This window comes from Ylistrum balloti, unplaced genomic scaffold (genome assembly GCF_031769215.1).
Source record: "Ylistrum balloti isolate Yb309-2 unplaced genomic scaffold, AGI_CSIRO_Ybal_v1 Utg370010, whole genome shotgun sequence".
NCBI classification, from domain to species: domain Eukaryota; kingdom Metazoa; phylum Mollusca; class Bivalvia; order Pectinida; family Pectinidae; genus Ylistrum; species Ylistrum balloti.
In genome coordinates this window covers 716,141-729,510 of record NW_026782083.1, presented here as the reverse complement: position 1 = coordinate 729,510, position 13,370 = coordinate 716,141, and the positions used below count along the sequence as shown (strand labels likewise).

The 13,370-nt window shown below is 35.9% G+C and overlaps 1 protein-coding gene across 1 annotated transcript in view; it reads left to right on the top strand.

The window, feature by feature from the left end:
- The window catches only part of LOC132548392 (rho family-interacting cell polarization regulator 2-like), a 95,720-nt gene that overhangs the window by 19,153 nt on the left and 63,197 nt on the right, over window positions 1-13,370 (top strand). Inside the window, exon 3 of the mRNA XM_060212254.1 lies at window positions 11,330-11,392. Within this exon, the coding sequence (XP_060068237.1) occupies window positions 11,330-11,392 (63 nt within the window). The remainder of the gene's footprint in view (window positions 1-11,329; window positions 11,393-13,370) is intronic.

The following is a 13,370-nucleotide window of genomic DNA, read 5'->3' as shown; positions in this document are numbered from 1 at the left end:
CTGTGTAACTGTTGCTTACTTCAAATAAATAAAAAGTATTCAGACTGAATTTTTCTGTTGGGATATACTATTGATGTCCAGTTTATTGCTTTTTAGACTTTGCATGTAAAATGTCTCTGATTTGAAAACAGCATTATTTAATTTTACAATAGTATCATCCGGACTCAATATCAGCCTTTAATTGAAATCTTCCTGAATATCAACTGGTGGACTTGAAAAATATGTTGATCTGTTTGCTGTGTCTAAAAGAGTAGTGTTATGTTAATTATCCCAACAAATTGGTCATCTTTAGATCATTTGGTTTTTATTCTGTGTATCCTAAACAGATGGCTTTGGGGAGGTCAGTATAAATCTGACATGGCTGAATATCCTAGATCAAGGTCAACATTTTATCAAGAAAGTCTGAATAGTGTGACATTGTTATACTGGACTGAAGAGCTATTAAGTTTGTTCAAATTAATGACCCCATTTGTAGGTCATAGGCAATGTTGGAAGAATACTTCAGCATTCTACATCTTATGAAGGCTTTGTAGGAGGATTTATTCAAACTTGGTAGCCTTTCATCATAGCATGCTAAATATCATAACTGTGGGACTGTTGGTAATTGAGAAGAAATTGTTGAAAAAATTTAATTAATTTGACCCTGATTCTATGGATTTACCTTAATCAGTTTGAAATTCATGTTTGACAAACCGCAGAATAAAGATAAGAGACCATGAGTGGCCTTGTATTTTCCTGAAATAAAGTGACTGATACTTGAATTATTTTTCTGTAAAATTGATCAAAATATGGCAAGAATCAGTGGTTTGTTACATTAAGGATTGTTAATTCATGAATGACTGAAGCAGTAGCAGATATGTATGTAAGATGTATATTACTCTCACTAAGTGACAGGTTTTATGTGAATGAACACTTTCAACTTGATTTTAAGCTTGTCACTTCAAACGAATAATTGGTTTAAATTGTTGAATGTAAAGTTTTTAATTATGCTAATTTGAAATGATCACAATAAATGTTTTATCTCAATAGCTCATTATGACCTGTTTGATCAGTCGTATGTTGACTTATATAAGAATAGTATTGTATAATTTCCATTAAAAGCCTTCCTGATTTACTCTGTGTTTTTTGTACCATCAGTATTCACCCGTGTAATTGGAACCTAACTCTGCGTGAGAAAAGTCAGTATTGATACTGTTCCAGCCAAAAAAAATAGGAATTCTAGATTGTCCTATCTTTACAAACATCATTGTTATCATCAAGTGATTTTCTAGATAACACATCCTGAAAAATTTGAGATGATATCTAACAGATATATTAGCAAATAATGTCTAGATTTTTCCCATCAAACTTCTTATATGTGTTTATTCCTGTCAAAGAAAAGAACGTTTCTTACGTCAGTAGATTTATTAATCAGCTTACAGATATTCTATAATTAGGCCAAGATAAACCATATAATTACAGGTAATGGAAAGTTCCACATATCCTTACTATGATCCATTGTAGTCTGCTGTAGGTCAGACTGGTTACTGTTGTACCAGTCTAATTGAAAGCAAACCTTCTAGAGCTCCAGTAATGAATTAAGAGGTTGTTGTTTCAATCAGTGAAGTTGTATTACAATGTTATGGGGGTATACTTGTGTTAAAAAGATTCTCCAGCATTGTGTTAATAGGTAAACAGATAATTTTGGGAATCACCAGTCTGTGGGATTACAATCTGTTGGCTGGCATCTTTAACAGTCGTTGTCTACACTCATTTTAATGTTAATGTCTGTTATTTTCTTAGGCATGGAAACTTTTAATTACAGTAACTTCTACCTGGAGTGTACAATTGTTTTATAATTGTTAAGGGTAGACTGTTACTGTTGGGAAAATAATGAAGAACATATGTTTGGAATGTTGGATTAATGATTCTAGACATATGTGCATTTACCAATTGAAGTAGAATCAGTTGGTGGTTATAGAATCAGAATTTAAACCTATTTCAGGAAAAAAAAGGTTCTCGGTGATGAACAATTACACATTTTGTATGTTAGTAAATGAGATGCTTTATGTCCAATGGAGTGAAAAGTCAGAGTAAGCAACATGAAGCTATACTGTGTGATGATTGCTTCTAAACCACACTTCAGACAATTTAAATTTTGTAAACAGACTTTGCTCAGAAAGATTTCAAAATACTTTCGAAGATTTCAAAATGATACTTAGTTGTTGATAACTGTAGCAAACATGGCAGAAACTAAAATGTGTACATTTTTTTACATGCTATGCTAAGTGTGGTTATCATCATGGCTCCTGTATACATTTTCCTGTACAACTGTCTGATTTCTAGATAACAGTTCATGCACAAACTCATATCTTAGACAACACTTACAAGGTACTCTGATATTACGTAAACAGTAACTCACATATTCCTCACATGAAATCACACTTATTTGATTGACCCAAATCAGTTGTTACAGACAAGTATTCACTAGTTTCACAGATGGCATTAATCTTTTTCTTTGTTAACACATACTGAAATGCTTAGGGTGAGAACAGGTTCTTTTTCTGGATGGCATGACTATGCTTTCAAAGGTAAGATATGACACAAAATTATGGCCCTAGTAAAAAATGCCATAGTCATCAAATTATTGTACAGTGATAAATCAATAGAAATTAGTATTTATTGATCTACTGTCCTGTATTCCCTGACTTTTCTTAAATTCATCTTTCAATTTTCTGGTAGATATCCAAATATTTTCCTATCGAGATGATATTGGAGAACAATTAAGGTTATGTTTTATGATTTTTTTGCCTCTTGCCTAACAAATTTAAGGCAAAAGAGAGAGAATAAAAAGATTTTGTAAACTTTTGTGACAAGCTGTTAAGATATTGTGATACTTAGGACAGGGCAACAATTGTTCAAGCTGACAGCTGGGTAAATACTGGAAAGCATGTCAGATCAAGAGTTCAAGGTCAAATATATGTTACAGGGTAGAAATGAGGAAGAAGTAAAGCCATATGAATGCATTATGCTAAACCTGCTGATTATTGTTATCACACTTCACAGAATGGTAAGGCTCTACAGAAATGTATTAATGAAAGAGGTGGAGTGTTTCTGGCACATGTTCAAGGTCAAATGATCAATGTCACATATACATGTATCTTTCCTTTCGTTGTCTGGATTTAGTTACATTGCCCTTCACAAAACCTTCATTAAGACACCAAAGGATGGAGTTCCATATGTCCAACACCCGAAGCTCATAAGTATTGTTATCAAACATATTGTTGCAAGTAAAAAATTGTCTGTAAGCTCTTTAAAGTCATATGTATGGATAACATTTCACGAAGATGTCATTTTGTTTTTCATTTGGGTCATTACTTGCAAAACTAATTACACAATTCAACATGGAGACATGAATATCCTATGGATTCTCTAATGAACATGTGCTCCAATAGTCATTTATCTGATGAAGTGTATTGTCATCAAAATGTCGTTTAACTTGTGTGAAATGAAACATTATCTAAATATTATGATTTCCATCTTTAGAGATAATTTAGAAATAAGGTTTGATTAAATTCATATCCTCTATGAAATTTCAAACTTTATTTCCCCCATGTGATTAAAAGATAGAGGGGATGAAGCGATTTAATATCTCTGGCAAGATGAGTCTGACACTTATGGGGCACATGAGGTCAAGGTCACAACTAATATTTTTAATAAATCTTTGTCCATGATGCAAAGTTTTCATTACTCAAGGAATTTTGATAAAACATAACACACCAATAGAAAAGATATTTGAAATTTGATTAAAATCCTTGTGGAATGAAGCCGACTAGGAGTACTAATGAGCATTTTCTGAAAATAATGATATAAACTTAACTTAGACCTTGCAAAGCTAAACCTCTTGTCTAAGATATAATAATCCTATTGCACGACAGTCGATATTAGAACTGTGAGGGGATTACCGGGTAGTATAAATATATCAGTTTGTTGTCCAGATGGATGGAGAGTAGATTTTCAAGTCTTGCTGTGGGAGGAAACTTGAATACCCAGGGAAAACCCATACAGTATGTGAAAAGAGAATATTTTTGTATTCAGCCTATGTACACCCAACCATCACTGATTATGACTTCATGGTCAAGATTGTTCACAACATGTGTGGAAACAACTACATTAGAAACTAAGATTGATTTGGGTGGCAATTTGCTTGGTTTCTCTCGTCCTGAACAGCCAGGGTCATTTTGAGGTGGGGGTCATAGGAGCTGGTGATTGCCTCACTGAACAACATATGAGAGGCCTGTCGAATGTCATCTAGAACAATTAGCATAAAGTGTCGTCAAAGGACGTGACCACGTCTCGACTGATCTGTTTCTCAGCTCCCTGAGAAACACAAACAGCCACAGGTAGGGAGTGTAAAATCAAGCACCCGGGATCTTTAATTGAAGGTTATTTAGAAAATTTATGGTCTACAGACTGAGATATCACAGCCAGTTGTCATTAATTAATATATACCAGGTAGTGTAATTACCAATTGTTGTCATCCTTGCTCTTTGGTCCAATATATTCATGGAAAAGAAAATAAGCTTGTCTTTAGTTTTGAGATGTTACATAGGCCTAGGAAAGGTTTTTGATATGGTTCACAACTTTACATGAATTTCCTTGTGATAAAACTTGTGTTTGTTATGCCTAACAGGGGATATTGCCCCTGTTCTGATGTGAACAGTGCATTCACCATCAACACATTACTGTAATTCATGGCTAGTTTTCTGATCTTGTTTTTCAGGTAAAACCAGATTAATGTTGAATTGTACTGAAATACATGATGTTCACAATAGCATTGTAAACAACAGTTAATTCGTCATGTACAGGAGAGAAATTGTTGTCAGTTTTATTGTTGTTTATAGGTATAATTCATCAGAGTAATAAACATATATAAAAGGTATCATATCTAATGTGTCTCTTACAGTGTGTGGCCGGAATCTATTCTTAGGGGACTCTCATAGCTTTTAGTGTGTTTTTTATTCCCACCAAGATAAACATTTTTATTTATGACAACAACAGATTTAGCCACCAGGTACAGGCCACTAGGGATCAACTGTTTAAACCTTAATAGTACAAACTGATGACTGGTCAGATAAAAAAAAATCCCAATAAATTAAACCATTTGTGATCATGTTTGTGTTGGAGTGTAGGTGACTCCATCACCACAATTCCGGGACAAATTCTGGCCCATTCATTGCTTCACAGTCGAACATGCTGTTATTAAAGTTTATCCTTCATCTTGTCAATTAAGATTAATTTTTTTCCCTTTTGGTTAATTTTTTTGTTCAGTCTGAAGTCTGTAGTTGTCTATTTAACTTTACAGGATACAACATATACAGTGGCCTGTAATAAGATTTGAACCTGACTGTTGTGGTCAATATCCAATAAGAATTCATTCTGCTCCAGAGTGTGGCCTTCTTGTGGCATTCCTTGGTATTAGAAGTGTCCCAACCTTATTTTCACATATCTTTTCAATCTTGATAACATCCTGTACAGTCCAATTTAAATGTTAATCTTATAGCGATAGGACTACATGGAAGTAGAAATTAAATGCAGGAGTTAAAAGAGATATTTAAGAATGACTAAGAATTAAAGTAAAAGTTACGTTTAAAGTATATTGAGTTATCAGTTAATGGGAGAAGATGATGTATGTAAGATTTAACAGTAAACTGATATCAGAGATGAAGTGAAAGGACTGAATGGAAGATCAAATTGACATTCGTTTTGTACCGAGTATAATCACTACTTCATCGCTAGCTGATGTCACCATGATACCTACAATCTCTAAAGTGATAAAACGCTCAAATATGTATATCTTACATTTACACCTGCTGACAGTACCAGACAAAAAGATCAAACAGATATTTGATGCTGATCATAATTGGGATTGTGGGAAAAGGGAGTAAATGCTAGCAATAACCAGCCACCAACATATGGGAAACTGTAACAAATACACTTATACACCTGGTAAACAACAAACAAACAAATATGTATAGTTAACAAACATTACCATTAGCTTACCCCGCCTTTTTAATGGGAAAGCGGGATTGGTGCATTTAATTCAAAGTTTGTGAAATGTGTTTCAATCTTTTAACTCATTACTAATTCAACATCTCTATTTCTGTTACGAAGTTTGATGTTTCAACATTTTTCACACGGATACTTTTCCTTCTACGTAGATTTATGAAGCACACCACCCTGGTGTTAGTGTACAGCTGATTATGTAAAACATATTATGTACTTGACACATTATTACAGAAAGGTAAACCTGGTAGAGGACATCTGAAACAATGATGCTTACATATCTGACGTGTAACAAGTGATTATGTAAATAAGGCTGAGTTATGTAGTATCACATACATGTGACAATTTTATACTGCATACTTGTGGTCAGATTTTACCTGAATAAAAAATCCAAATAGACAATATCTTGTGTTTAAGCCTGAGCACATTTAACATCCCCAATAACTTGTATGATCATGCCTGTAGTCTCCAGTTTGTTAGGATGAAGATCACGAGGTCCCCTGTCTTGTATGTTGATGTGTATAGCCTCCAGTTTGATAGAATGAAGAGGTCCCTGTCTTGTATGATCATACATGTAGCCTCCAGATTGATAGAATGAAGATGTCCCCTAACTTGTATGATGATGTCTGTAGTCTCCAGTTTGATAGAATGAAGAGGTCCCTGTCTTGTATGATAATGTCTGTAGCCTGCAGTCTGATAGAATGAAGATGTCCCCTGTCTTGTATGATCATGTCTGTAGTCTCCAGTTTGATAGAATGAAGATGTCCCCTAACTTGTATGATATTGTCTGTAGCCTCCAGTCTGATAGAATGAAGAGGTCCCTGTCTTGTATGATGATGTCTGTAGTCTCCAGTTTGATAGAATGAAGAGGTCCCCTAGCTTGTATGACAATGTCTGTAGCCTCCAGTTTGATAGAATGAAGAGGTCCCCTGTCTTGTATGATAATGTCTGTAGCCTCCAGTTTGATAGAATGAAGAGGTCCCCTAACTTGTATGATGATGTCTGTAGTCTCCAGTTTGATAGAATGAAGAGGTCCCCTAGCTTGTACGACAATGTCTGTAGCCTCCAGTCTGATAGAATGAAGAGGTCCCCTGTCTTGTATGATAATGTCTGTAGTCTCCAATTTGATAGAATGAAGAGGTCCCTGTCTTGTATGATGATGTCTGTAGTCTCCAGTTTGATAGAATGAAGAGGTCCCCTGTCTTGTATGATAATGTGTGTAGCCTCCAGTCTGATAGAATAAATAGGTCCCCTGTCTTGTATGACAATGTCTGTAGCCTCCAGTCTCATAGAATGAAGAGGTCCCCTGTCTTGTATGACAATGTCTGTAGCCTCCAGTTTGATAGAATGAAGAGGTCCCTGTCTTGTATGATAATACCTGTAGACTCCAGTTTGATAGAATGAAGAGGTCCCCTGTCTTGTATGATCATGTCTGTAGCCTCCAGTTTGATAGAATGAAGAGGTCCCCTAGCTTGTATGATAATGTCTGTAGCCTCAGTTTGATAGAATGAAGAGGTCCCCTGTCTTGTATGATGATGTCTGTAGTCTCCAATTTGATAGAATGAAGATGTCCCCTAGCTTGTATGATGATGTCTGTAGTCTTCAGTTTGATAGAATAAAGAGGTCCCCTAGCTTGTATGACAATGTCTGTAGCCTCCAGTTTGATAGAATGAAGAGGTCCCCGGTATTGTATGATAATGTCTGTAGCCTCCAGTCTGATAGAATGAAGAGGTCCCCTAGCTTGTATGACAATGTCTGTAGCCTCCAGTTTGATAGAATGAAGAGGTCCCCTGTCTTGTATGACAATGTCTGTAGCCTCCAGTTTGATAGATGTGTGTAAGTTTGATAGAATGTCCCCTGTCTTGTATGATGATGTCTGTAGCCTCCAGTTTGATAGAATGAAGAGGTCCCCTGTCTTGTATGATGATGTCTGTAGCCTCCAGTTTGATAGAATGAAGAGGTCCCCTGTCTTGTATGATGATGTCTGTAGCCTCCAGTTTGATAGAATGAAGAGGTCCCCTGTCTTGTATGATCATGTCTGTAGCCTCCAGTTTGATAGAATGAAGAGGTCCCTGTCTTGTATGATAATACCTGTAGCCTCCAGTTTGATAGAATGAAGATGTCCCCTAGCTTGTATGATAATGTGTGTAGCCTCCAGTTTGATAGAATGAAGAGGTCCCCTGTCTTGTATGACAATGTCTGTAGCCTCCAGTCTGATAGAATGAAGAGGTCCCCTGTCTTGTATGATCATGTCTGTAGCCTCCAGTTTGATAGAATGAAGAGGTCCCCGAGCTTGTATGATCATGTCTGTAGCCTCAGTTTGATAGAATGAAGAGGTCCCCTGTCTTGTATGATGATGTCTGTAGTCTCCAATTTGATAGAATGAAGATGTCCCCTAGCTTGTATGATGATGTCTGTAGTCTCCAGTTTGATAGAATAAAGAGGTCCCCGGTATTGTATGATAATGTCTGTAGCCTCCAGTTTGATAGAATGAAGAGGTCCCCTAGCTTGTATGATAATGTCTTTGTATGATAATGTCTGTAGCCTCCAGTCTGATAGAATGAAGAGGTCCCCTGTCTTGTATGACAATGTCTGTAGCCTCCAGTCTGATAGAATGAAGAGGTCCCCTAGCTTGTATGATAATGTCTGTAGCCTCCAGTTTGATAGAATGAAGAGGTCCCCAGTCTTGTATGTTCATGTGTGTAGCCTCCAGTTTGATAGAATGAAGATGTCCCCTGTCTTGTATGATGATGTCTGTAGCCTCCAGTTTGATAGAATGAAGAGGTCCCCTGTCTTGTATGATAATGTCTTTAGCCTCCAGTCTGATAGAATAAAGAGGTCCCTGTCTTGTATGATAATACCTGTAGCCTCCAGTTTGATAGAATGAAGATGTCCCCTAGCTTGTATGATAATGTGTGTAGCCTCCAGTTTGATAGAATGAAGAGGTCCCCTGTCTTGTATGACAATGTCTGTAGCCTCCAGTCTGATAGAATGAAGAGGTCCCCTGTCTTGTATGATCATGTCTGTAGCCTCCAGTTTGATAGAATGAAGAGGTCCCCGAGCTTGTATGATCATGTCTGTAGCCTCAGTTTGATAGAATGAAGAGGTCCCCTGTCTTGTATGATGATGTCTGTAGTCTCCAGTTTGATAGAATAAAGAGGTCCCCGGTATTGTATGATAATGTCTGTAGCCTCCAGTTTGATAGAATGAAGAGGTCCCCTAGCTTGTATGATAATGTCTGTAGCCTCCAGTTTGATAGAATGAAGAGGTCCCCTAGCTTGTATGATAATGTGTGTAGCCTCCAGTTTGATAGAATGAAGAGGTCCCCTGTCTTGTATGACAATGTCTGTAGCCTCCAGTTTGATAGAATGAAGATGTCCCCTGTCTTGTATGACAATGTCTGTAGCCTCCAGTTTGATAGAATGAAGAGGTCCCCGGTCTTGTATGTTGATGTGTGTAGCCTCCAGTTTGATAGAATGAAGATGTCCCCTGTCTTGTATGATGATGTCTGTAGCCTCCAGTTTGATAGAATGAAGAGGTCCCCTGTCTTGTATGATAATGTCTTTAGCCTCCAGTCTGATAGAATAAAGAGGTCCCTGTCTGGTATGATCATGTCTGTAGCCTCCAGTTTGATAGAATGAAGAGGTCCCCTGTCTTGTATGATAATGTCTTTAGCCTCCAGTCTGACAGAATAAAGAGGTCCCTGTCTTGTATGATCATGTCTGTAGCCTCCAGTTTGATAGAATGAAGAGGTCCCTGTCTTGTATGATAATGTCTGTAGCCTCCAGTGTGATAGAATGAAGAGGTCCCCTGTCTTGTATGATAATGTCTGTAGTCTCCAGTTTGTTAGGTTGAAGTGGTCCCTGTCTTGTATGATGATGTCTGTAGCCTCCAGTTTGATAGAATGAAGAGGTCCCTGTCTTGTATGATAGTGTCTGTAGTCTCCAGTTTGTTAAGATGAAGATCACGAGGTCCCCTGTCTTGTATGATAATGCCTGTAGTCTCCAGTTTGTTAAGATGAAGATCACGAGGTCCCCTGTCTTGTATGATAATGTTTGATAGATCATGTATGATTTCAGTGTATTGTACATAACTTAAACCTTTGGATTCTGACAAGATGGACATCTTTATCATTTATTCTGAATATTTCATTCCATGAAAAGGAAAGAAAAAAAATGACATGTCATCATAATCTTATTTCAAATTCAATGAAATTAGGGGAGAATATGAACAAAAGAAAGACTCCTGAGTCTTTAATAAATACAAGAACAATAAGACCAGACATTCCAGAAGAGTAAGCATCTACTGCTTCATCTGCAACTTGCAGTGTACATCTGCATTTTGCTATCCACCTGATGTTATGACTTTACATAAATAAAATCAAAAATAAGAAAAGAAACTTAATGTGATAGTTAGCTCTTGGTATCATTTTAAAGCACATTAAACATTTTGTTTTAGTGATCAAGAAAACGATCATTTTATTTTCAAAAAGCCTTAATTTACCTCGGATTTATCTACCTTAGTCTTAACTTTTCCTAATGAATATGCCAACCAACACATTTCATATCTCTTTCTATCTTGCTGTTTGGGGAATGTGCTATGGATAGTTTGAACAAATTGAAAGCTTATTGAAGCTGTTGTTGCAGTACCAGTTACAATATTTATTTGGGTATTTTATAGGCTCAAGTACTTACATGTCGTTTTCCAGGGTTCAAGATACAAATACAAGTAGTATCTACTAGGTCTCTGAGATGACAGTCTGTTTAACAACTGCAGCTTTCACTCAGATCTTTATAGGTGTTTATGTATGTCATTTCCTGGTAATAGATACAACTAAATACTTGGATGTGATCACAGTATTGCTCTGCACTATAAGGTTAGGGTAAATGATTGAAGATTTTTACAGGGCTTTCAGTTTTGAATCTGTTTATTGGTACATAATTCAGTATGTGATTCCCCCTCCCCCCTCCCCTTCCCTACAATTGATAATACACATACTTAAATATAAAGCAGAAATTAAGATATATACATGTACAGGTAAATTTGCTGTAATTAATTTTGATGAAACTATTTTAATGTCATTATCATTCAGTTTGATATGCGAGACAAACAATATTGTGATAAATTCTGATCTTTTGTAGTCTAACAGATATTCTTGTAGCTTTGTAACTCTGTGAAGATTCCATGTCTGTTTCATTGTCACACCAAAACTAGAATACTGAGACTATCACTGATTGAATGTTGATTCACTGTGAATTCTGATCATGGTCTGTTTTTCCTTTAGGTCCGAGGGTCACTCGCCATGCCAGCTTTCTCCATCTGGGCCATGGTTACAGACAGAAAAAAGGTAGGTCATGTTGGATACATGTTGTACATAATCATCTATATTTGTGACCTTTCCATGGAGTGAAGACATGATCGCAGTTTTACCCTGTATTTATTGAAGATAATGAAATAAAAGATGGGAAAAGCGTTGTATTATAGAAAATACAATTGCGAAACAAGCTACCAGCTTATACTGTATTATCAGAATACATTATATGAGGAAGATCACAAGATTATTCAAGTTAGCATAATGCAATCTGTTGGAATATTTTCAGTTCAGATTAATTGCTCTTGATGTCAGAGTGATTTATTTCAGTCACATTTGTTGAATTGCAAGTATTGCCCAATTCAGTGCATGTTTTGTTTCATGGTCTGCTTGACTCTGCAGTTCATTTGCATATATGATTAACATAAGATGTTGACCTTTGTTATTCAACTTTCTGGTGGTGATCAACATTGTTGTACCTTAGAGGATGGTACACATGTGGCAAAACGAAGGAGATAAATCTAGGATACCGTACATAATGACACATATTTGTCACACATATGACTTTTTATATCCGTGTTGAGTAGAGATATGGAAATATTTCCTACAAGTTTATGTATATTACACACATTCGTTACTGGTCAGTGTTTTAACTGTTAGGACAGTTGTGTCGGTGTGATATACAAATTGTATCAGGTATTTTACCTGTTTGTTCATACCTGTACTCATGTGCCTGTGCATTGCAAGGACACTTATATAATAAGGTCTTTAGCTGAGGGAAAACATTTAATGATTAATAATGGAACTGAGAGTGAAAATTCCATATTTTGGTACCACTTGACTGAATTGATAAATGAAATATGATGTGTTACATTTACAAGCGTGTTCATAAGTAACATATTCTAAACCAAAATTAAATATGCCAAAAGCCAAATTAAGATGAATCAGTTATATTTATTTTTTTTGTCTGTTATTCCCTTAAAATCATATCTAAAACTTAGTATATATAAATACTTCAATAATGGTCACTACAGTAGTTCACTGACCTTTCAGTTGTATGAAGTGACCTCTGCTAATTGATAGTTTGACCCCTACACAGCCAACCTGCTGCCATACCAGTCACTTGCCATCCATCATCAACTTGTCTTCCTGTGTTTGAACTTCTGAAACAGTTCACTGCTTTCTGCACTAACAGGAAAATTAAGATAAATTAAAAAGTACTTCATCAGAGCTCATAAACTTCTACTGCCAGTTCTTAAAGATTTTCAAAGGTTGGTGTGTTATAGGAGATGATGCTAAAAATAGTATTGCATGCAGTTGAGTATCATGTATAGAATATCTTAAATGAGTTTTCATTTCATATGACATTTCACGAAACAAATCTCTGAAGGGTTTTTTTGAGGGGGCCTTAAAGGCAAGCAAAAATTTTAAGATTCCTGCAAGACTTGTGTAATAAAAGTTACATTTTCACACATAGTGACGCCCCAGGGTATAGCATTTAGTGACATGTACACAAAAATATTACGTGGAGAAGTCACAGGATAACAGACAAATTTTGTGATAGAGATATTTATGGACATTGCAAGACAACTGACGTAGAAAGAAAAAATTTGATTTGTGTCGTGTCAGGACCTTTAACTCACGATCTACAACTCCAAGCCAAGAGCCTAACCATTACACCATCACAACATCTCAGAAATATCTTATACATGATACAAACACCTGGATCGCAATGTATTTATGGATCCAAATTGTATTCATAATATAACATATATGACACCCAATAAATAATGCACATATTGCATATAGAAGTATGTTTATAATTTGATTGGACAATCAAATGTGATGTTGCATCTAGAACAGCTATTTTACATACCTAATAAATCATATGTTTCAAACCAAAGCTGAATATAGATTTTATCGTCTGTACTGGTTGTATATTTAGAATCCTAGATACTGGTAATGACATGTCACCTTTTTGGAATGCTGATAATTAAAATATCTTCTAGAAATG